Source organism: Mya arenaria, chromosome 15 (assembly GCF_026914265.1).
Source record: "Mya arenaria isolate MELC-2E11 chromosome 15, ASM2691426v1".
Taxonomy (NCBI): Eukaryota; Metazoa; Mollusca; class Bivalvia; order Myida; family Myidae; genus Mya; species Mya arenaria.
Genome location: NC_069136.1, coordinates 40,173,285 through 40,198,099, shown reverse-complemented (window position 1 = coordinate 40,198,099; position 24,815 = coordinate 40,173,285). Strand labels below are relative to the sequence as shown.

Below are 24,815 nucleotides of genomic sequence, written 5' to 3'. Positions count from 1 at the left end.
TAATAATAATAATAATAATAATAATAATAACAATAACAATAATAATAATAATAATAATAATAATAATAATAATAATAATAATAATAATAATAATAATAAAATAATAATAATAATAATAATAATAATAATAATAATAAATTTTTCGAACGAAACTATGAAAATCTGCGATCTGATCTTTTGTCAGCAGTCTTATATAACTGGTTTGCAAATATATACGCTAAAATTTGCTCTTTCCAAGACAAAAAAATAATTTAAAAAATGGTGTAAAAACGGTATATCTGTGAGAGTGCAGCTTTAAAGCGTTATATCTAGTTTAATGGCATGCTTGCAATATAGAGCTAGTTATCTGGGACATGCAGTATTTTCAGAGATTAAAAATTCTATAAATTTTAACATACTCAATACTGCTTTATAACATTTATTATTTAATGTATATTTTTCTTGTGTCAATATATAATGAACAAATCAAAACATTTTTATTCATCTTTAATATCATTTTAGTACATAGAACATATGTACGTTCATTTCTTTTACTATTTACATATCTACCTCTTTAACTTTTAACGTGTGAGCTAGTGACAATATTCCTAAGTTTATACATGTAGCTATACATTGTTTTCTATATAAGCTGACATATGAATAAAAGTTTCAATTTCTTTATATAACACTAGTGAACTCGATGTGTTATATCATTTTCCAGTGTTGAGTAAATAATTCAAATAATCTCTCCCTAAAACAAGAATAAAATTATTAATATTGATAGACACTGGATACAACCATGCTTATTTGAATCACCATACGTATATTGGAACACATTTGTTCGTTCATGGCAAATAGTCACATATTTTGTCTTGGGTTGAAATTTAGCACACAATGGTACATTTCATATAGATATTGGAAATACCTTGCATTACATAAACCGCAAACATGCAAAATATAAGATTTTTTCAAGGCGACTTTTAACTAGAAAGTCAATAATACTTGAATGAGCTTTCAAATTATTCCCTGCTTCATGAGTTTTCAAGGTCAATAATATGTATATCCTTATACTCGTATACATGAACACTTCCTGGTCGATATTTAAGCTCGATACTGCAACGATACACTCGGTTTATTTCTTAAATCTTAAATAATATAATAAAACGTATTGTGTATAAGGATAGAGTATCAAAGGCAAGTATAGTATTACAGTTAAGTCGTTATATCTTTAAAAATTGTTCCGCGTTGTCTTCTATACAAAACAAGTTAACTATACTAGTGGACTCCGCATGTAAAATATGTATACAAGGACATGACTGTTTAACTACAATTAATTGATATTAAATTTGGTTGAAGTGCAAATAAATTATAATCGGCAATGAAAAAGGTGACGACGTGTTTATTTTAACATTGACTTCACATGAAAATAAAGTCATGATCCGCTTTCAGGAATCGTATAACAGCAGCGCGTCTTCCATTAACACTGTAAGTTATTTCCATTTATTTGAAATAAATGATCAATTTTATGCTTAAGGGAATACCTCACAGATTTTTTTCTTAATGCCGTGTGCTGTCATTATTGTTTTTGTCATTATTATCAGTAGTAGTAGTAGTAGTAGTAGTGGTAGTAGTGATAGTAGTGGTAGTAGTGGTAGTAGTAGTAGTAGTAGTAGTAGTAGTAGTAGTAGTAGTAGTAGTAGTAGTAGTAGTAGTAGTAGTAGTAGTAGTAGTAGTAGTCGTAGTAGTAGTAGTAGTAGTAGTAGTAGTAGTAGTAGTAGTAGTAGTGGTAGTAGTGATAGTAGTGGTAGTAGTGGTAGTAGTAGTAGTAGTAGTAGTAGTAGTAGTAGTAGTAGTAGTAGTAGTAGTAGTAGTAGTAGTAGTAGTAGTAGTAGTAGTAGTAGTAGTAGTAGTAGTAGAAGAAGAAGTAGTGGTAGTGGTAGCGGTCGCGGTCGCGGTGGCGGTGGTGGAGGTGGTGGGGTTTGTGGTAATGGTATTATTATTATTATTATTATTATTATTATTATTATTATTATTATTATTATTAACAAATACCAAACTGTAACTCGGAAAGTTATTCAAGGCTTTAAATAGCGTTTTGCATTTTTAAATATTAAAGGCTAGTCTTATGAAACTTCTAATGTCAACTAGCGTCTGCTATCAAAAATGGATGTTTTATGCATTTTTCTTAAACTGTTAGTTACACTTTTAGCCATAAAAGATTAATTTTCGAACGGAAATATGAAAACCTGTGATCTGATCTTTTGTCAGCAGTCTTATAACACTGGTTTCCATGCAATTTCGCATAAATTTCTACATTCCAAGACAATTTTTTTTTTTTTTTAAAAAAGAAGCAAATCACAGACACTCATTTAAATAAAGTGTTATATTTCCATGCTTAATTAAAACAATTCCGGCTGCGGGTTATTAAATCTTTACGACAAAAAGAGCATTTTCTGTCAAACCATTGAACGATTTTAAACATAGACCTCTAATTTGAACTTTGGATTCTATCTCCCTTTAAAATACTATCGAGAGAAGAGAAAAATGCATTTTATGACTGCAAAATCATTTTAAAGCTGTTCTCTCACAGATTAAACGTTTAACACTTTTTTGTCTTGGAATGAGGCAATTTATGCGAAAATGCAGGGAAACCAGTGGTATAAGACTGCTGACAAAAAATCAGATCGCAGATTTTCATATTTTAGTTCAAAAATTGATGTTTTATGCATTTTTCTAAAACTGTTCGTTACACTTTTAGTCATAAAACATTAATTTTCGAACGCAAATATGAAAATCTGTGATCTGATCTTTTGTCAGCAGTCTTATATCATTGGTGTACAGATATTTATGCAAAAATATGCCCTTTCCAAGACAAAAAAATAAATAAATTGTAAAAATGGTAAATCTGTGAGAGTGCAGCTTTAAATACTCTCGAGAGAAGAGAAAAATGCATTTTATGACTGAAATATCCTCTTAAACAGACACAAGTAAGCGTGAAGAGTTAAAACCTGAAGTGCGATATGAGTTTTGTCAGCTGAATCGGGTAAGCCCTATGTATGTAGAACATTCAGACCTTTCATTATCCAAGCGTGGCAATGATCGGTGGAAAGCGGATACCTCGTCATTGTGGTAGAATGTTGAATACTCTTATTGAAAAGAATACTTTACGTGTGGTTTTGAAATATCCGTCATACTATTGTTATTAATATAGTATTCATAGTTTAAATTATAATATATAATATTTAATATTTATTAAGTGTGGGACATACTGTTAAACTAAGGTGTGCATTATATATATATAATAATAAAATAACATTCGACCTCTATATGAATTGACGTTATGGATTATTTAAAGATGCACTCTTACTCCCTTATAAGATGTATCTTAATTATAACAATTGTTTTAAAATACCAAAAAGGATGAATTAATGTCGAAAACAATGGCTCTTATGAAGGATACCGAGTTGAATTTGAAAGAAATATGCATAAAACACCGTATTTCTACCTTATGAGACAATAGTTGATCACATAAATCTTTTAGCATTCACCAATCATTTAATATTTTTGCATATTCAGCTATTAAATACACAGTAACAATCTTGTTATCAGTAATAAATAATTTCGCTAAAAACATTATTCAGTAGATATTTAAAGTTTTATCAGTCAAAATGTATGTATGTTATACATGTGTATGTTTTGATTTTTGAATAGGAGTGTCACTTTAACATTTACCTTAGTTTCGTTTTCTTGAATACATACTACAATTAAAACATATTTTCGTTTATTTTGCTTTTCCTTATTTTATATTAATATGGATGGCATGATTGAGAATTACACGTATACAAGGGGTGAATAATGGATATTTGCCCTGTAACGTTTTTATACCTGCGTACATGCTTGAAATAGTTTGAAATATGTGTTAATAGTTAAGAAATAAATTCCTAGAATAGTTTTTAAGGTTATACGTATATTTTTATCGCCCCTCGACAGTGGTGAAACAACTGTATAATGGAAATAAATACAGTTAGATAGAAAGACGGATTTATATCGGCAATGAGTGTATATTACATACATGCAATAGCGATAATCACGTGATTCTTCAATGGTGACCAAGGTTTGATAGGCGCTATACCGTTCCAGGGAAAGTACACCGGCACTCCGGACGATGCCCTCCGCTTACGTGATACACTGCACATACTGAAATTACAGGTGGGTAGGACTAGCAGTGAAGCGAACATACATAACTATGTTGGTCTCCAAAATACTAAAGTCTCAGTCATAATGTCACCCTTACCTATTTGTCTAGACATGGACTGGTATTCAATACTGGTCTAAATTAAATCTAAGAACGATGTAGCTAATCGGATTGCTTGTTACAAATAACTGGCCAATAGAGTGAATGTAGTCAATGATGTATGGCCATAAGAATTACTTAAGGTGAATATTGAATACCACTCCTAAGCAGAAAATCCAGCAAGTCGTATGAGATCTCAAAATAATGATAAAATATTTTTCACTGTCTTACAATACTGGGCCGGTATTCATCAAACATGTCAAGTTATTTCTTATTTTTAGTCAATTTCTTAAAATGGTCATAGTCAAATTAAAAGAAAGGTACTAGTGATTTGAGAAGAAAAGTATGTTTATCCATAAACATTAATAAAATATAAAGCATTTCAGATATTATAAAGTTTTATATCAAATAACCAGTGATAAACTTTACTTCGAAAAATGACTTTAGCTTGGAAATGAGCTAAGGCCTTCGAAACATCTTAAGCTTAACAGACTTAAGTAGCTTATTTCAGTTTGCAAAATTTCTTACATTAACCTGATTTTGATAAATAAAACTTATTTTTTTGTGATCATCAGACTGAAAACTTAAATAAACAGTCATAATACTTCCATAAAAGTAACTATTTCCAAACTTAGAGCAGAACAAAAATAGTTAGCTCAGCTTAGTCATGTTATAATAGACTTAAGAAATTTCGAGAGATCGGCCCCTAGATGTTTTATGAATACCGGCCCCAGCGCTAAATGCACGGTGCAAAAGCCGCGATATTGGTACATGACTCGGTATTTCAAGGACCAGGATTTCACAAATCACCTTAACCGCTGGCACTCGGTGGATTCTATTTTCGCGAGTTTGGCATTCTAGGGAGGTGGCTTCGCATTATTTACCAACTATTCCCACACAAAAATAAACAAAAGCTAAAGCGATGCAAAACGATATTTTCCAGAGAGAAAAAGCCGAGCTGCGCGGGAAAGAGGGCGCGGAAAGCGAAAGCGTCACCAGCAGTTTTCGGGAGCTGTCACAGGCAGATGACGCCAACAATCGTACATCATTTATCAGCATTAAGGTAAAATTTCACTGTAATTGATTTAATTTAATTTAATTCTTAAACTTATTTATTATACAACGATTGTGAAACAAGCTATTGCAACTTATATTAATCACTATCGATGGCACGATGGTCTTGTGTTGTGGGGGAAACCGGGGTACACAAAAGAAACCCACTTGTCCGACTTGGTGACCACAAACCAAACTCACATGCATCCAGGCCTGGAATCGAACCCGGGTCGCCTAGGTAAGAAGCGAGTGCACTAACCGCTAACCGGACAACCAACAATTTTCCACTTTCTCCGCTTTGAAATAATTAGCCTCGATTAGACTCTGAACTTAATCCTAAATGCCATGGTCTGCACTGAATGCATTCTAAGGCATGGCGTATAAGCTTAAAATTTATCAGAGGCGCGATTTCTCGGTGGCTTGTTTGACATTTGAGTGTACTTTAATTAATATGTTATCAAATTATGATAGCATTGTTCATTTTTGTTTGTTCTTAAACGCCTTTGTCATCAATATCTCTTAACATACATGGACGCAAGTTTAATGCCCCTTTGACACCTGACCCTTATATAAATGAAATCTCCAATTGTTGAATTAGCCATAATGTTAAATGTTGATGGACGAAAATGCCCAGGTCCCAATATCACGAAAATACCGAAGTCAAATCTCAATCTCAATCGCAACTTATTTTACCATAATTTATGACATCAACAATTATTGATTTTTTTAATCTTTACACATTTTTAAACCACACTATGCTTTTATCTGGTAAAATGAGTTGAGATTGAGATTTGACTTAAGTATATTCGTGATATTATTTACGTGGCCAGGGGCAGTGACGAACAGTCTCAAGTCTGAGTTCAGACTCAAAACTCATTATGGCAAAACTTCATTTCATTGTTACTTTCCTTCTATCAGAGTATCGATGGTTAAATTTACTGAAATATATTAATATTTGAATGTTTTACCTTTGTTAACATACATTTTTTTCTAAAAGAAATGAAATAAATATGATTTTTTGTTCCTTTATAAAAATGATTTTCTGAGTCTGAGTCTAGACTAGGACTTGAGACTGTTCGTAATCATGGCCCCCGGTCGTATTTACTTCGAATCTTCTTTCCCCATGAAGACTCCATTACATTACTCTTATTTGCCCTGTGATATATTTCGGTTCATGGCTTCCAGGATTCTCCACTAGGGTCCAGACAGTCACCACTGATCCAGGAGTCGCCCGAGACGAAGCGAAAAACCACATTCCAGGAACCCATGCTTTCAGCACGGAACTGGGTACGGGTATCACGCGGCACATGATTAATACGGATACCACGGCATATCATTAAATAATGCTCCACCAATAAACATCAAGATGTCAACGATGGTTCATTGATTACAACAGTTCCTCATATGGTTTATTTGTGAAACCATCTAGCTTAACGTAGAATACAAATATTTGATTTGCTGTCTTAAGAATGACATTTTCAGGGCACATCGGACATGACTCAATCCTAATGTTAACACATTAAACATGCATTGTCTGAAGCATATTTTGTTAACTATAATACATGTTTTCGTTAACTCCACCTGTAAACTCGTGTATGGATTTCTAACTAGCATTCCGACGATCATTTGAAAAATATTTGAATTGTTAGATTAAACACAAAATACATAGATATGTACAGTGTGTGTATACCACGTGATATATTACGTCATATATGCTACGTCGGAAGGCAACATTTTGCTTAAAATAAAGACTTAAATCAAAGATAACTTTTCTTATAATACACCATTTTGGTTCATGGTTTCCAGGATTCTCCACTAGGGTCCAGACAGTCACCACTGATCCAGGAGTCGCCCGAGACGAAGCGAAAAACCACATTCCAGGAACCCATGCTTTCAGCACGGAAATGGGTACGGGCATCACGCGGCACATGATTAATACGGATACCACGGCATATCATTAAATAATGCTCCACCAATAAAAGGAACAAACATCAATATGTCAACGATGGTTCATTGATTACAACAGTGTCTCATATATGGTTTATTTGTGAAACCATCTAGCTTAACGTAGAATACAAATATTTGATTTGCTGTCTTAAGAATGACATTTTCAGGGCACATCGGACATGACTCAATCCTAATGTTAACACATTAAACATGCATTGTCTGAAGCATTTTTCGTTAACTCCACCTGTAAACTCGTGTATGGATTTCTAACTAGCATTCCGACGATCATTAGAAAAATAATTGAATTGTTAGATTAAACACAAAATACATAGATATGTACAGTGTGTGTATACCACGTGATATATTACGTCATATATGCTACGTCGGAAGGCAATATTTTTTGGCTTAAAATGAAGACTTAAATCAAAGATAACTTTTCTTATACTACACCATTTTAAATAAAACAAAGGGCAGTCTATGTCGTTCAAAGAGCCTCGTCTTCGTTTTATTACCGAAGTTTCATAAGGTGATTTGTTTTATCAAACGTGTTACCGAAATAATGTTTTGACAGTGCTCCGTCAGACGGCCGTATTGTGAAAAGGTTTTTTGAAGTGTTTTTAGAAACTAAACTCGCAATCAAACTCTGGTTAAAGACCGAAGGCCGGGCTCCGTAAGCGGCGTATACTGCGTTATGTTTTATTTAAAATGGTGAAAAAATAGTGAAGTTATCTTTGTTTAAAGTCTTCTTTCAAAGCAAAATATTGCCTTGCGACGTAGCATTTAAGACACACTTTATCAAGTGGTATACACATACTGTGTATAGTATATATATCCTCGTGTGGCAGAGACGACTACAACTCATTCCAACCATAATCTTTATTCACGTCATGATACTGTACTTACAGAACTCGGAAGATAACGGGATGGCGGCGGCTACAAACAACCATTCTGTACACATTATCCCCAACATAGACCGGGAACAAACACCAGATGAGGTGAGAATGACCATGTTATTATCTCAATATCATTTATTTTATCATTTCATACATGTGGTGGTGCATTCAAAGCTGCACTCTCACAGATTGAATGTTTTGACAACTTTTTATATTTTTTGTCTTGGAACGAGCTGATTTTTAAGAAAATGCATGATGACCAGTTATATAAGACTGCTGACAAAAATAGATCGCAGATTTTTTTATTCATGTTCAAATAGATGTTTTATGCATTTTTTTTCTTAAATCGTTAGTAGCGGTTTAAGCCATAAAACATTAATTTGCGAACGGAAATATGAAAATCTGCGATCTGATTTTTTGTCAGCAATCTTTTATCATTGTTTGCAGATATTTACGCAAAAAAAAGTTCTTTCCAAGACAAAAAATAAAAAAAAGTTGTAGAAACGGTAAATCTGTGAGAGTGCAGCTTTAAAGTTAAAAACATATTTACAGAAAGATAACTCAAATATAATTTAATAAAAAATTATGTTTTAAAGCAGAAGTTCTACATATATAGTAATCGCTTAAGATGCCATATCGCTTGCCTCAATTCTATCAACATTTCATTTGCATCGGTGATGATAGTTTATTCTAGTATTTGAAGAAATACATTTGCATTGTTTTTATTTTATTTTGTCCGGTTTACGTTAATTAAAAATAATCCCTGGATAATGTGAAACATTTTGACACAAACACCAATTTATTATGTATGAACGCGTTAGTGTAAGGTTGCTAACGAATTTTTAACAACCTCTTTATTTGTGTTCAAATGATTAAATATTTGGTGTTCCCCATCCACTTGTATATTGTTGAAGCTCAGGGCCATTAAGGGTCCCTTTCTAAAATAAAACTTCGAAAACTGCATAGCAGGATACTCAGATCCGAGATCTGATAAGAGGGAACAAGGCAAGTAGATTAAGATCAATAAACAGAGTTTGTGTACTATACACAGTTGATTTTTTTTGGGGGGGGGGGGCGGTGGGGGTGGGGTCACTTATAGAAGGCAAAAAAACTAGGCCTTTAAGACTTAATCTACATATATGTCAGATTTCAATTTTGTCGATCTTCAGAAAAATAGTTCTCAATTTTCTGTAAATGGTAAAAATTGGACACTAACTAATTTGTTGTTTGTTGATACATACGTCAGAATCGATATACGAATTAATAAACAAAGAATTTGAATCCTCAATTGGTATTGGCCCACACAAAATGTAAACACCAAAAGGTTATTAAGATCATATATAATTTAAGGTGACTTTTAATGGTACGAGGACGGTTGGAACGAGGCAAATACACACGCAAGCATTGGGAGCAAGAGGTGGACACCGCGATATTGTAAGTACATCAACCAATCTGACTGTATTGCACGATACGGTAAAACCGTATAAAAGGCTCTGCCATTAGGACCCGAAGTTCAGCAAAAAAGGAGATAATCATCTGGTGACCTTTCCGTCAGCCAATCAGAGATAATCATCTGGTGGCCTTTCCGTCAGCGGCCCAGGTTACTTCTGTTGTGATTGATTATGAAATCCTTTCTACGACCATTCGCACTGTACTTCTGCCCCTGGCATGTACAGAAGTTGTCAGTTCCTTGCAGAGGTGAAGGCACCTAATACTGGTTAACCGCCTGATAGTCTGCCCAAGATAATTGTGCGGTGGTTGAACTGTCACTCTGGGACCCTTCAATGTGCTCACGCCGGGATCCGGAGTATAAACTACTAACACCACCACCACCAATTCAATAACATTTATGCTATAATATGCTTCTATGTGGGGGTAATATTTAAAAGACTATTTAAATGGACAGTACCAAATCCCACCAACAGTGATTGCTGTAATGTTGTACAATAAACTAATACACATGAATTTGGCGATGACCTTAACGACGTTGATAACTTTACAATCGGTCCAATCTAACGATATTTTGGTCAGACCATTAACAAAAGCGTCGACACTGTCTTGTAACAAATTTTCTGTTATTCAAACGCCTATTGTTTAAGACATTTAGAACATAAAGATAACACCTTACTCCTCCCACCCGCCCGTTTTTGTAAGCTATGTCTTGCCTCTTGGCTTCTTTATGGCTTCATAAGGTGAGAGTTTACTCCCTTTATTGAACGAGGTTTAAAGCTGATTTCTCACAGATTTACCATTTTTACAAAATTTTTATGTTTTGTCTTGGAATGAGCAAATTTTTGTGTAAAATTAAAATTTCATATTTCTGTTCGAAAACAAAAGTTTTATGGCCTAACTAACGGTTTAAGAACAATGCATAAAACATCATTTTTTAAACTTAAATATAAAAATCTGCGATCTATTTTTTGTCAGCATTCTTATTTAACTGGATTCAATGGATTTTCGCAAAAATTGGCTCGTTCCAAGACAAAAAATAAATAAGTTGTCAAAACGTTCAATCTGTGATAGAGGATAATAAGGCATTGAAAAGTGACTATGTACCAACGACGAATGACATTACAGCGTTACATAACCGAGAAAAGGGAAGAAAGACGTGTCAGCCCCGGTTGACTATGGATCAAGTTTGTCTGTATAACCGAATGCAAATTATATCCAATTATTTTTTCAGGGTCAAACGATGAGGAAGGTTATCGCTGGGGAAGTAATTGATGAGGTAACAGATGGTCATTATTTAAAGTGACACTCTTATTCAAAATCAATACATACACATGTATTGCAAACATAAATTTTGAGTGACAAACCTTTTACTACTTACTAAATAATGCATTTATGGAAAATATGTATTACTGATAACAAGAATGTAACCGTGTATTTAGTAGCAGAAAGCACAAGAAATATTATATGATTGGTGAATGCTAAAAGATTTACCGTGATCTACTATAGTCTGCTAAAGTAGAAATACTTTGTTTATTTTCAAACTAAACTCGGTTTCATTCATAAGAAGAAGAACCGTTTTTTTCATCCTTTTTGGTATATTGAAACAATTGCTTTAACTCTGGTAAATCCTTTTTTCGAGTAGGAGTGCATCTTTAATGAAACAACAACAGCGTTTCGAATGCTTCTGTGATTAAGATGTTTAATTGTTGTGCTACTCCAGTTTAATTAACGGGACAGCACACATGTCTAAATGTGTGAATTATACGCCTTTTTAATCAACTTTTTATGAATAAATATAACAATTACCTTAAAATAGTTGTTATTATTTTAATATGCTTTGAACAAGATGTGGTAATTTTGTTTTTCAGGACACCTTGAACCCAAATGAAGTGGAACTAAGGGTAATAATAATAAGTGTACATTTATCATCATCCTCCGTCTCTTCCACCGTCTCATCCTCCGACTCTTTCACCGTCTTATCACCCGTCTCATCCCCCGTCTCATCCACCGACTGGTTCTCCGTCTCATTATCCGTCTCATTCACCGTCTCATTCTCCGTCTCATTCACCGTTTCATTCTCCGTCTCATCAACCATCTCATCAACAGTTTCGTCCCCGTCTCATTCTCCATCACATCCCACTTCTCATCCCCTGTCTCATCCACCGTCTCATTCCCCGTCTCATTTCCGTCTCATTTCCAGTCTCACCCTCCGTCTGATTCCCCTTTCACCCCGTCTCATTCCCCGTCTCATACTCCGTCTCATTCCCCGTCTTATTCCCCGTCTAATCCTCCGCCTCATTCCCCGTTTCATCCTTCTTCTCAACATCCCCCGTCTCATTCCCCGTCTCTTTCTCCGTCTCATCCTCCGTCCCATCCATCGTTTCATCTTCTGTCACATTCCTCGTCTCATTCTCAATCCCATCTCCGTCTCATTCTCTGTCTAATCCCCTTCTCATTGCCCGTCTCATACCCCGTATCATCCACCGTCTCTCCCCCCGTCATCATCATCGTCCGTAACATAAGTAGTTACTCTTTATGACAAACAGTAGATAGTTCAAAATTCATTTGACAACTTGCATAAAAGTGTGCGGAAGATAGATGAATTTTTGTTTCAGGAACCAACCCGAACAGAAAGTGAAGTCAAAGAAAAATCGGTAAATATTTTATAAATATTACCTGCACCGTCTTTTAATTTTTTATTTTAATTTAAAGTTAGTTTTGCATACTACGAGTTAGGTAGTCTATAAAACTGGTATGTCAACTGTATGTCACATGCATGTAACATTCTATTATACGGCGAGAGAATTTCTAAAAAAGCATATTGCTTTTAAATAGAACATCTTATATTGATATTGCATATATTAACTATTTATTTCTATATATAACCAACTACTTGTACTGTAGTTTAATTTAAGTGATAACACTTGTAGCCTTGTCAATTTGACGCTAAACATGATGACAATACCATTTTTAAGTTCAAAATGGGCAATGCTGTTATAGAATGTGACATAACACCATTTTTTAATTCCAAAATTGGCAATGCTGTGATAGAATGTGACATAACTCCATTGCTAATTCCAAAATGGGCAATGCGGTTATAGAATGTGACATAACTCCATTGCTAATTCCAAAATGGGCAATGGTGTTGTAGAATGTGACATAACTCCATTTTTAATTCCAAAATGGGCAATGCGGTTATAGAATGTGACATAACTCCATTTTTAATTCCAAAATGGGCAATGCGGTTATAGAATGTGACATAACTCCATTGCTAATTCCAAAATGGGCAATGCGGTTATAGAATGTGACATAACTCCATTTTTAATTCCAAAATGGGCAATGCGGTTATAGAATGTTACATAACTCCATTTTTAATTCCAAAATGGGCAATGCGGTTATAGAATGTGACATAACTCCATTTTTAATTCCAAAATGGGCAATGCGGTTATAGAATGGGACATAACTCCATTTTAAATTCCAAAATAGAATGGGACATCACTCCATTTTTTATCCAAAAATGGGCAATACTGTTACAGAATGTGACATGCCACTATTGCTCTAGTGTTACCCTAAAACGCTATTTCTAAACAAAACAAAAACTTAAAATAGTTTAAAAAACACTTTGTTTAAACTTTATTTAATTTTACAATGATTCTCGGGAATCGAGCCCGGGTCGCCTAGTGTTGGTCGCCTCGCTTCACACCAATGCGCCCAGGCCGGGAATCGAACCCGTGTCGCATTGGTATTGAAGCGAGGCTACCAACAGAAGGCGACCATGGCTCGATTCCTGGCCTGGGCGCATGTGAGTTAGTGGTCACTAAGCCGGACAAGTGGGTTTTTTCCGGGTAAATAACTTTTGAGATCTGACAAGCATATAGATTATAATCATTTGAATTTAGTAAATTTTATTTTAGATTAATGGTATGATAATTTAAAAAAAAAATGGCCAGTGTCTGTCTTCTTCGAATAACTGACTTTTTTATTACAATATAATCAGTGGGGAATGGGCCTTAACTAGGGTCCCTGGGGTACGGGGGCACTTGGCGGGGATTTTGCCAGCAGTTCGTCTCCGCAGGGCGAGGTCTTTACCCGGGCTTGGCTGGACCGAAAGTCAAAGCCCCCGCTATTCCCCAGACCTGGGGGGGGGGGGCGTGGTTACAATTGACCGGTGCATAACACTTGACACATTTAATTAAAGCCATTTACAGATCCCTGAGGTATCAATGGTCAATTTAAACTGTTTTTGATAACCCTAAATTTATCATAGACGTTCATCGCATATTATCTCCTTTTTTCGCAAACACGCTACTGCCCGCTGCTGCTATTAGTGTTGATACTGTATCTGAAGTACGATATTGCCAACTAATCTCTGAAACACGATATTGCCAACTAAGTACCGATCAGTGTCAGTTTTCAGTGTGTGTGTATACCACGTGATAAATTACGTCAAAACTGTTTCGTCTAATATTTTGCTTCGAATGAAGACTTTAAACAAAGATAACTTTACTATCTGTTCACCATTTTAAATGAAACCTTGCGCAGTCCACGACACTTACAGAGGCCCGCATCCCGGTATTTTACCAAATTTTGATTGAGAGTTTAGTTTCTTAAAACACTTCGACAAACCTTTTCACAGAACGGCGGTCTGACGGAGCACTGTTAAAACATTATTTTGGAAACCGGTTTGTCGAAGTGTTCGATGAAACTAATCACTTATCAAACAACGGTAATAAAACGAAGGCGGGGCTCTTTAAGCGGCATAGACTGCTCTTTGTTTCATATAAAATCGTGCAGTAAAAGAAAAGTGATCTTAGTTTTAAGTCTTCATTTTAAGCAAAAGGTTGCCTGCCTTTCCATGAAGCATATATGGCGTAGTTTATCGCGTGGTATACGCACACTGGTATTGATATGTATGAAATGTTTTACTTGTCTCAGAGATGCATGGCGGGAAAGTGTCTCATGTTCATCCTGGTCGTCGCGCTGCTGATCGCTGCTGTTGTCGTGCTGGCCTGGAGGTACAGACGAGACGATGACCCAAGTATGTACTTTGGCATTTTGTTAACAATGTATATGGCCGATTGATACGAATATATGCATACGAAATGCATACAAATTATAAACGATTAAGGATCTTTGTTTACTTATATCATTGTTTATAGTTTGTGAACTGTTTAAAACGAAATAAATTGTGTTTAGTTATGTTATGTTGTCTGTAAATGAAGCTTTGATATATCTGAAGATTGCTCGGAAACTTTAGTATCTCTATCTTAAAGGCGCAATATATTTGAGCAAACAAATTAGTTTTATTTTTAATGTGCTATAATGTTTGACACATTTGATATCAATGAAAAACAAAACAAGAAACAAAAGATTTGTGCTCGGATAAAAAAAAATGTTAACTGGGGAATTGACTCCTAGCTGTTTATTGAAAAACACCAACAATACTGTTTTTGTTTTTAATATGTTTACAATTCATTAGTTTTGTTTTTGTTTTTATCATAACAATCAACGAGTTTAACACAATAATGTTTTATTGTTGTCTTTATTTTTTGCACCAATCTGTAATTTTTGCGCCTTAAAAATAAAATCAAGCACAATTGATTGAAAGTTTTGTTATCGCTTTGTTAAAATACTTACATCTCATCCTAAATCATGGCAAAGTAATCTATTAAGTATGGTTTGTATTATTACAAGATCAAGAATCATTTCTGTGTTATTGCTCATGTTTCAGCTCCCCTTGGCCAAAGTTTTCCAGATCCAGTAGACTACGGTACGTTTGAATTTATAAAAAGGTATTTCGAGAAAAGTAGTCCGAGGGGTCGTCATAAACGATATATTAAGTGGATTCTAGTCATTCATATATTGAATGTGTTAACGTCATATTAACGTCATGTAACAACTTGTTTGATTATATTTAACTTTCGCCAGCAGTGGACAGTATGAACAAATTAGCGTGACGTGACTTATAATCGTTCATATGTTAGTACAATGGGTGTATACCACGTGATAAATTACGTTATATATGCTACGTCGGGAGGTAACATGTTGCAGACTTAAATGAAAGACTTAATGAAGACTTAAATAAAAGATAACTGTCATTTTAATACACCATTTTAAATAAAATAAACGGCTGTCTATGCCGCTTTGAGAGACCCGCCTTCGTTTTATTAATGAAGCTTGATTAGGTGATTAGTCCCTTCAAACGCTTCGACAAACCTGTTTCCATAATAATGTGTTGACAGTGCTCCGTTAGACGGCCGTATTGTGAAAAGGATTTTCTAAGTGTTTGAAGAAACCAAACTCTCATAAAAGACCGAAGGCGGGGCTCCGTAAGAAGCGTATACTCCGCTATGTTTCATCTAAAATGGTGAAGAACTAGTGAAGTTATCTTTGTCTTCATTCGAAGCAAAATATTGCCTTCCGACGTAGCATTCATGACGCAATTTATCACGTGGTAAACACACACTGTAGTATCTCCTCTCAGAACAGGACATGGCGATCGTTCATATGTTAGTATCTATTTTCGAAAACATGTATACGATCCTTAACGAATGTGTGTGTGGTTTTTTTTAAAAAAAAATTATGTTTTTTTTTTATCTTTTTATAAGATTACAAAATAATCCTCTTCAGTGGAGTGTCCATCTCGTCAGATCGCTATCGGGGAGCAGTTGAACTTCACCTGCAGTTTTGACACTAACCACGCCTATAGACGCGAATTTACCAACATTGACGAATTGGTTCTAGTTGATAAAAACGTGAGATCAAGAACCGTGTTTTAAGACGGATCTTTTTATGTGTGTTACTTTATACCACTTTAGATTAAGCTGTACTCTCATAGATTAAGCATTAAATGATTTTGACAACCTATTTTGTCTTGGAACGAGTCATTCGAAAATGCATCGAAACCAGTTGTATAAGACTGCTGACAAAAAAATAGATCACAGATTTTTATATTTAAAGCTGCACTCTCAGAGATTTACCGTTTTTACCGAGGGTAAATCTCTGAGAGTGCAGCTTTAAGAAGTTTTTTTCAGTTATGTTTAAGTCTTACACATATACTATTTGGCGATAAGAAGTTTTTGTTGAACGAACAATATGTGAATACTCCAGTTGAAAAAAATAAAATAAAGTACAGTCCCCGTTGGCCCGATTTTGCTTGGCTCGAATTCCTCGTTGGCTCGAACTGAATGTTAAAGACCGATTTATTTATACTGTATGTAAACATTTCCGCTTGGGTCGAATTTTCGGGGCTCGAGGTATTTTCCCCGGTCCCTGGGAGTTCATGCCAATGAGATTCGACTGTAACTATTCTGCAAAAAGTATTAAAGAAATATAATGTGAATATTTTCACCTATTTTACAGAATGTCACAGTCCCTGAATCGGAGTATGAGCTCAAGTATATTCTTTACCCCGAGAACAGCCCACAGAGACTTTTGTTCCTACAACGTGGTCCAAACATGACGTGCAGCCGGCAGGGCAAATACCGGATACAGCTGAAGTTGAACGGAACAAATATCCCACCAGAACATGACGTCACTATTACTGTCAAAAGTGAGTGTTATTATTAAAGTGACACTCTTATTCAAAATCAATACATACACTTGTATAGCAAACATATATTTTGAGTGATACACCATTAACTACTTAGTAAATAATGCATCAATTAAAAATGCTTTTTACTGATAACAAGATTTGAACGGTGTATTTAATAGCGCGAAAGTAGTAAATGATCGGTGAGTGCTAAAATATTTACAGTGATCTATTATAGACTTATATGGTATAAATACCATTGTGATGTTTTCTGCACTTTTCTTTCAAATTAAACTCGTTATCCTTCATAAGAACCATTTTTTAGACATTAATCACCCGTTTTGGTATATCAAATACATCTGTATTATTTTTGGTAAATCTTATTTTGGAGAAAAATGCCTCTTTAAGTGTAATTATTCATGTTGAGACAGCGAAATCCTTCGCAGAAGTCAACTACTCTTCGATTGTTTACAATATTTGCTTATGTATGACTTCATATGGATTGAATCCACTACATTAAGTCGAACCCCGTTAACTCGAACTCCTATGGACCGGCGAAAATACTTCGAGCGTCGGAAAATTCGAACCAAGCGGGATTGTGAACCTTCAGTATAAAGAAATGGGTCCTCAAAACGAAGTTCGACCCAACAAGGAATTCGAGCCAAGCGAGTTCGAGCCAACGGGTTTCGACTGTATATACGCTATTTCGCCTTATTATGCCATTCATCTTTCATCAAATATGTTCATAATATAGTATGACTAGGAGATATGTGGAAATAGTATGTAGTATTCACCTCTTAGACTGTTTTTAACTGGGAACATGCACTTGAGTACATTGCAGCGCAAGTCTGCATACTTGTTGGACTATCTACGACCCTGGTCAACTATTCAATATGTATTACCTTTAAAAATAGGATGATATTTCAGGTTCCGATATCAAAAGCGAGACGCGACAGGTTCTTCGAAAGATGGACCCCTATCTTGGCTGTGACAACGAAACCACACAGTTCAACTTCACGTGCACCATAAAGGGAGACTGCTCGTACTACGAGGTGGACTTTTTTGGCAGGACGAGAACTGAGGAAAATACCTTCAATCGTATGTTTATTTCCAACCATTACTTGGAGACACCGAAATGTCATACTATAGAGTCGAACCCCGTTGGCTCGAACTCGTTTGGCTCGAATTCCTCGTTGCCTCGAACTATATGTAAAGGACCGAATTCTTTATACTAAAGGTTAACAATCCCGCTTGGCTCGAATTTTCTGAGGCTCGAGGTACTTTCGCCGGTCCCTGGGAGTTCGAGCCAACGGGGTTCGACTGTAGATATTTTAACTTCCAGCAGGACACGTGAACCTTTCAATATAATTTACACACTAGCTTCACCTTCTATTTAATCCATGCCTACGTTTAGGTATTTTTATTAAGCTCAAATTTCTTCCGAAAACTTTCGTTTATCTAAATGGGTACATGAAAGGATATTATTATCCAAATCAATATCTAATAATCCCAATTCCCAATACATTATTAATTAAGTATTCGACTTTCAAAAAACTTGTTTGGGAACGTACCCTCGATACTGTTTGCAAACAGAATGGACCATTTAAAACTGTAGCGCTGCTAATTCGTCCTAACAAATGATTGCCTTCTAAACAAAGTTTTTGGAAGTCAGTAAAGGTGTTAAAGTATCAACCCCTGGTAAAATCCCCGCCCGGCTGGGACGAACTGATGGTTAAACCCCGGCCAAATGCCCCCGCACCCCAGAGACTCTATATAAGGCCCAATCTCCGCTAAATTTGGCACTATGACAAAACCACCACGGTCACCCGGCTATCCCCGGTATACCCCCGGACCTGGGGGGGGGGCGTGGTTACAATTGACGGGTGCATAAACATAAACTTTTTTTTATCACTATGTTGGTATAAAATACCAGCCTTGTTGAATTTGTCTTCCCTTGTGCCTGCTAACTATATCTACTCTCCATCATTGCCTAATGCAGATAAGATCGAGTGTGAGCAGTCGTATGACGATGCAAACGGCTCGACGCAGGAGTGCAGAGTGGTGTTTACGGAAGCGGAAGTGGACGACCACCACACCCTCGGCTGCAGGTTCACCGACACAAAAAGCAACGCCATCAAGGAGAGCTATCTGGAGCTGCCTGCGTGTGGACACAGCACAAGTATGGGTTTAATACGGTCTGCGTGCGTGTGAACAACACATACGTATTACGAGTACTGGTTTAATACGGTCTGCGTGCGTGTGAACAACACATAAGTATCACAAGTACTGATTTAATACGGTCTGCGTGCGTGTGAACAACACATTAGTATCACAAGTAGTGGTTTAATACGGTCTGCGTGCGTGTGAACAACACATACGTATTACGAGTACTGGTTTAATACGGTCTGCGTGCGTGTGAACAACACATAAGTATCACGAGTACTGGTTTAATACGGTCTGCGTGCGTGTGAACAACACATAAGTATCACGAGTACTGGTTTAATACGGTCTGCGTGCGTGTGAACAACACATACGTATTACGAGTACTAGTTTAATACGGTCTGCGTGCGTGTGAACAACACATACGTATTACGAGTACTGGTTTAATACGGTCTGCGTGCGTGTGAACAACACATAAGTATCACAAGTACTGGTTTAATACGGTCTGCGTGCGTGTGAACAACACATAAGTATCACGAGTACTGTTTTAATACGGTCTGCGTGCGTGTGAACAACACATAAGTATCACAAGTACTGGTTTAATACGGTCTGCGTGCGTGTGAACAACACATTAGTATCACAAGTACTGGTTTAATACGGTCTGCGTGCGTGTGAACAACACATAAGTATCACGAGTACTGGTTTAATACGGTCTGCGTGCGTGTGAACAACACATAAGTATCACGAGTACTGGTTTAATACGGTCTGCGTGCGTGTGAACAACACATTATCTTCACAAGTACTGGTTTAATACGGTCTGCGTGCGTGTGAACAACACATAAATATCACAAGTACTGGTTTAATACGGTCTGCGTGCGTGTGAACAACACATAAGTATCACGAGTACTGGTTTAATACGGTCTGCGTGCGTGTGAACAACACATAAGTATCACGAGTACTGGTTTAATACGGTCTGCGTGCGTGTGAACAACACATTATCTTCACAAGTACTGGTTTAATACGGTCTGCGTGCGTGTGAACAACACATAAATATCACAAGTACTGGTTTAATACGGTCTGCGTGCGTGTGAACAACACATTAGTATCACAAGTACTGGTTTAATACGGTCTGCGTGCGTGTGAACAACACACTAATATCACAAGTACTGGTTTAATACGGTCTGCGTGCGTGTGAACAACACATAAGTATCACAAGTACTGGTTTAATACGGTCTGCGTGCGTGTGAACAACACATAAGTATCACAAGTACTGGTTTAATACGGTCTGCGTGCGTGTGAACAACACATAAGTATCACGAGTACTGGTTTAATACGGTCTGCGTGCGTGTGAACAACACATAAGTATCACGAGTACTGGTTTAATACGGTCTGCGTGCGTGTGAACAACACATAAGTATCACGAGTACTGGTTTAATACGGTCTGCGTGCGTGTGAACAACACATTATCTTCACAAGTACTGGTTTAATACGGTCTGCGTGCGTGTGAACAACACATAAATATCACAAGTACTGGTTTAATACGGTCTGCGTGCGTGTGAACAACACATTAGTATCACAAGTACTGGTTTAATACGGTCTGCGTGCGTGTGAACAACACACTAATATCACAAGTACTGGTTTAATACGGTCTGCGTGCGTGTGAACAACACATAAGTATCACAAGTACTGGTTTAATACGGTCTGCGTGCGTGTGAACAACACATAAGTATCACAAGTACTGGTTTAATACGGTCTGCGTGCGTGTGAACAACACATAAGTATCACAAGTACTGGTTTAATACGGTCTGCGTGCGTGTGAACAACACATTAGTGTCACGTGTACTGGTTTAATACGGTCTGCGTGCGTGTGAACAACACATTAGTATCACAAGTACTGGTTTAATACGGTCTGCGTGCGTGTGAACAAAACATAAGTATCACAAGTACTGGTTTAATACGGTCTGCGTGCGTGTGAACAACACATTATCTTCACAAGTACTGGTTTAATACGGTCTGCGTGCGTGTGAACAACACATTAGTATCACAAGTACTGGTTTAATACGGTCTGCGTGCGTGTGAACAACACATTAGTATCACAAGTACTGGTTTAATACGGTCTGCGTGCGTGTGAACAACACATAAGTATCACAAGTACTGGTTTAATACGGTCTGCGTGCGTGTGAACAACACATAAGTATCACAAGTACTGGTTTAATACGGTCTGCGTGCGTGTGAACAACACATTAGTATCACAAGTACTGATTTAATACGGTCTGCGTGCGTGTGAACAACACATTAGTATCACAAGTACTGGTTTAATACGGTCTGCGTGCGTGTGAACAACACATAAGTATCACAAGTACTGGTTTAATACGGTCTGCGTGCGTGTGAACAACACATAAGTACCACAAGTACTGGTTTAATACGGTCTGCGTGCGTGTGAACAACACATAAGTATCACAAGTACTGGTTTAATACGGTCTGCGTGCGTGTGAACAACACATTAATATCACAAGTACTGGTTTAATACGGTCTGCGTGCGTGTGAACAACACATAAGTATCACAAGTACTGGTTTAATACGGTCTGCGTGCGTGTGAACAACACATAAGTATCACAAGTTCTGGTTTAATACGGTCTGAGTGCGTGTGAACAACACATAAGTATCACAAGTACTGGTTTAATACGGTCTGCGTGCGTGTGAACAACACATTAGTGTCACGTGTACTGGTTTAATACGGTCTGCGTGCGTGTGAACAACACATAAGTATCACGAGTACTGTTTTAATACGGTCTGCGTGCGTGTGAATAACATATAAGTAGTGATTTAGCATGAGCTACGTTTGTGCGGACACCACACAGGTGTGTCTTTAATATGGGCTACATGCTTGTGGGAATCACACATGTATAAATGGGTTTGATATGTGTTGCTTGCTGCTTACGTGTAAACACAACACGAGTATGTGTTTGGTATTGTCTGGCTGCGTTTAGATACCACACGCGTATAAGTTTAATAGAGTCAATACACCGACCTGCAGGGGACGAACTGATGGTAAAATCCCTGCCAAACGCCCCTGCACCCAGGGACCCTTTGTAAGGCCCACTCCCCGCTATATGGGGCCACCTGGAAGGTAAAAACACGGCACATTACTCCGGCTATCCCCTATATACCCCCGAACCTGAGGGGGGGGGGTGCTGGTTACAGTTGACTAGTGCATAACCTCTATTGACATTCCGACACTTTAAGGCATGCACATCTCGATTTGGTTTGTTAGCACACAAGAGAGAAAATCCCAGCCTTGTATATATAGTTTTCTTATTCTTTCTCCAGACTGCACAGCTATCGGATCTGAATGGACCATCAACTGTACGAAGAAATCTGACCACTTGCAGACCCTTGACAAAGCCGACTGTAACTATTATCGGTTTTCCCGCTGTTTCCGTGGCAACCGACCGATATTTCGGTACAACAAGACGGCCGTGTACGAGCTCGATCAGAAAACGCTCTGTGATGACTTTAACAAAGCTAATTCGAAAGCAGTGTGTAGACTAGGCTGGTAGGTTTTGATTTATTAGTCGGCGGCCAGAAGGGCGCCGACTTTATTTGATATTACTTTAGAAATATTCCAACTAAGGGACTAGTTCATACCTGAAACTTAAATTATAATAGCCCTGCTTATCATTTTGAAAATTTTGATTTTAAATACGAACTCAATCATAACAACTTGCCATCTCCGGCAAGCTTTAAGATAGATACAAGACGAGGTGTTCCGATTGGGACTAACTCAAATAGATGAAGGTTACACGGTACTATTACATATCCTTTATGTTTGTTAACATCCTACGCAGTAATCTCCCTTGGCGACAGCAAAAATGGTGAGTTTTGAAAAAAATACATTGAGCTTATTTGTTTGTTTTGAAAATGTCTTTCGAAAGTATGAACTCCAAATAATTCCCTCTTAGTATATAGTATTTTTTATCCCCGTTCTATATACTCATATGAGTGAAATAAATTACAAAACTTATACAATAGATAAAATATAATTCACATAATATGCCGGTACAAATAAAAGGTGAATTTCATGCTATTGAAATCTATGTATTCTTCCAAAAAAAACGTATGTATATTTTTGGTATAATTTAGTTTTAACCGGAGGATAAGCTTGACCCCCCCCCCCCACACACACACCCAGAATATCTAAAATCTCGGGCTTAAACTATTGTAACAATATTATTAACCATAGTGTCCTTCGGACATATGTACACCCAACATAAAAAATATTATCATTGATATAATAACCATTTTTTGGGTATCTACATACATTTTTTCTTCGATTTTCTTTGCGTCGACTTGATGATATGCATCAACTTTTTTTCTTGTTAGCTTATTTTGATTTTTCTTGTGTCATGTGCTGTTAGTTAATACGAGAAATCCGCATTCTGACTATTCAAACGAGGAACACTTTTCAAATTCCTTGTATGAAATATCGGTAACATACAATTATTAAAGCTGCACTCTCACAGATAAACCAATTTTACAACGTTTTTTTGTCTTGGAAAGAGCAAATATTTGCATAACCAATGATGTAAGACCAATTTTTGAACTTAAATATAAAAATCTGCGATCTTATTTTTGTCAGCAGGCTTATATAACTGGTTTCCATGGATTTTCGCAAAAATTGGCTCGTTCGAAGACAACAAATAAAAAAGTTGTCAAAACGTCCTATCTGTGAGAGTGCAGCTTTAAAGGCGTGTGCCATATTGTATAATGTAGGCTGAATAAGTAAATGACTTCATGCTATCACGTTAAGAAAAAAAACAGCATGTAAATATTGTCAATAGTAAAAATGACAATTATTTTATATAAACATGCAGGTTTCATTCTTCATAATATTTCCAGGTGCAAAGATTACGACATAATAACAAAGTACGGTAATCCAGGGACAGAGTTGTGCCCTTCTACGTTTGACGAGGCTGTGGTTGCCCCTTATGATGAGAATAACCAAGCTACTTCGCCATCGACAGCGAGTGTTAGTAGCAAATGATGATATAAGGTGGTTGTTCAATTTATTTATAAAAAGTTCGTATACAATACGACTTTTTGGAGGAACTAAAAAGTGTTTATAAACAAACCCATCGCGATAGAAACCATCTGTTTTAGATAAACGCTGCAAATATAAACACTAGATAATCATTTCATCCTGAAGTCGTTCACAGGCACCATGAATATAATGTGATGGTGAACGTTGCACATTTTTAAAGTTTTTTTTCGTTCGGTGTTTATTTTCATAAAAACGGTGTCAATTATAATACTCATTATTGAAAATATTAATGAATACTCGTTATCTTGGGTTGCTAAGGGGTTTATTTGTTTCTGTGTGTTGTATGTAACTTATCCTGCTCAATGTATTGTTTCAGTTCTTTTGTTTACCTGTTATTACAATGAAAACAATCATGAAGGAATAAACTGTTTCAAAAACCTCCTTTGATAGTTCTTTAAGTAACCA

The 24,815-nt window shown here is 36.4% G+C and overlaps 1 protein-coding gene across 1 annotated transcript; it reads left to right on the top strand.

The window, feature by feature from the left end:
- Positions 1 to 1,140: 1,140 nt before the first annotated feature.
- On the top strand, positions 1,141 to 24,791 carry LOC128219376 (uncharacterized; the record flags this gene model as incomplete). The annotated part of the gene is made up of 19 exons (XM_052927185.1): positions 1,141 to 1,173; positions 1,429 to 1,464; positions 4,120 to 4,188; positions 5,217 to 5,336; positions 6,512 to 6,613; positions 7,133 to 7,234; positions 8,179 to 8,268; positions 9,517 to 9,600; positions 10,850 to 10,894; positions 11,487 to 11,519; positions 12,234 to 12,272; positions 14,554 to 14,656; positions 15,350 to 15,388; positions 16,249 to 16,373; positions 16,981 to 17,170; positions 18,077 to 18,247; positions 19,149 to 19,328; positions 22,640 to 22,865; positions 24,209 to 24,791. Coding segments are annotated over 19 exons (1,932 nt in total), but the record flags the coding sequence as incomplete, so codon positions are not given.
- Positions 24,792 to 24,815: the final 24 nt, after the last annotated feature.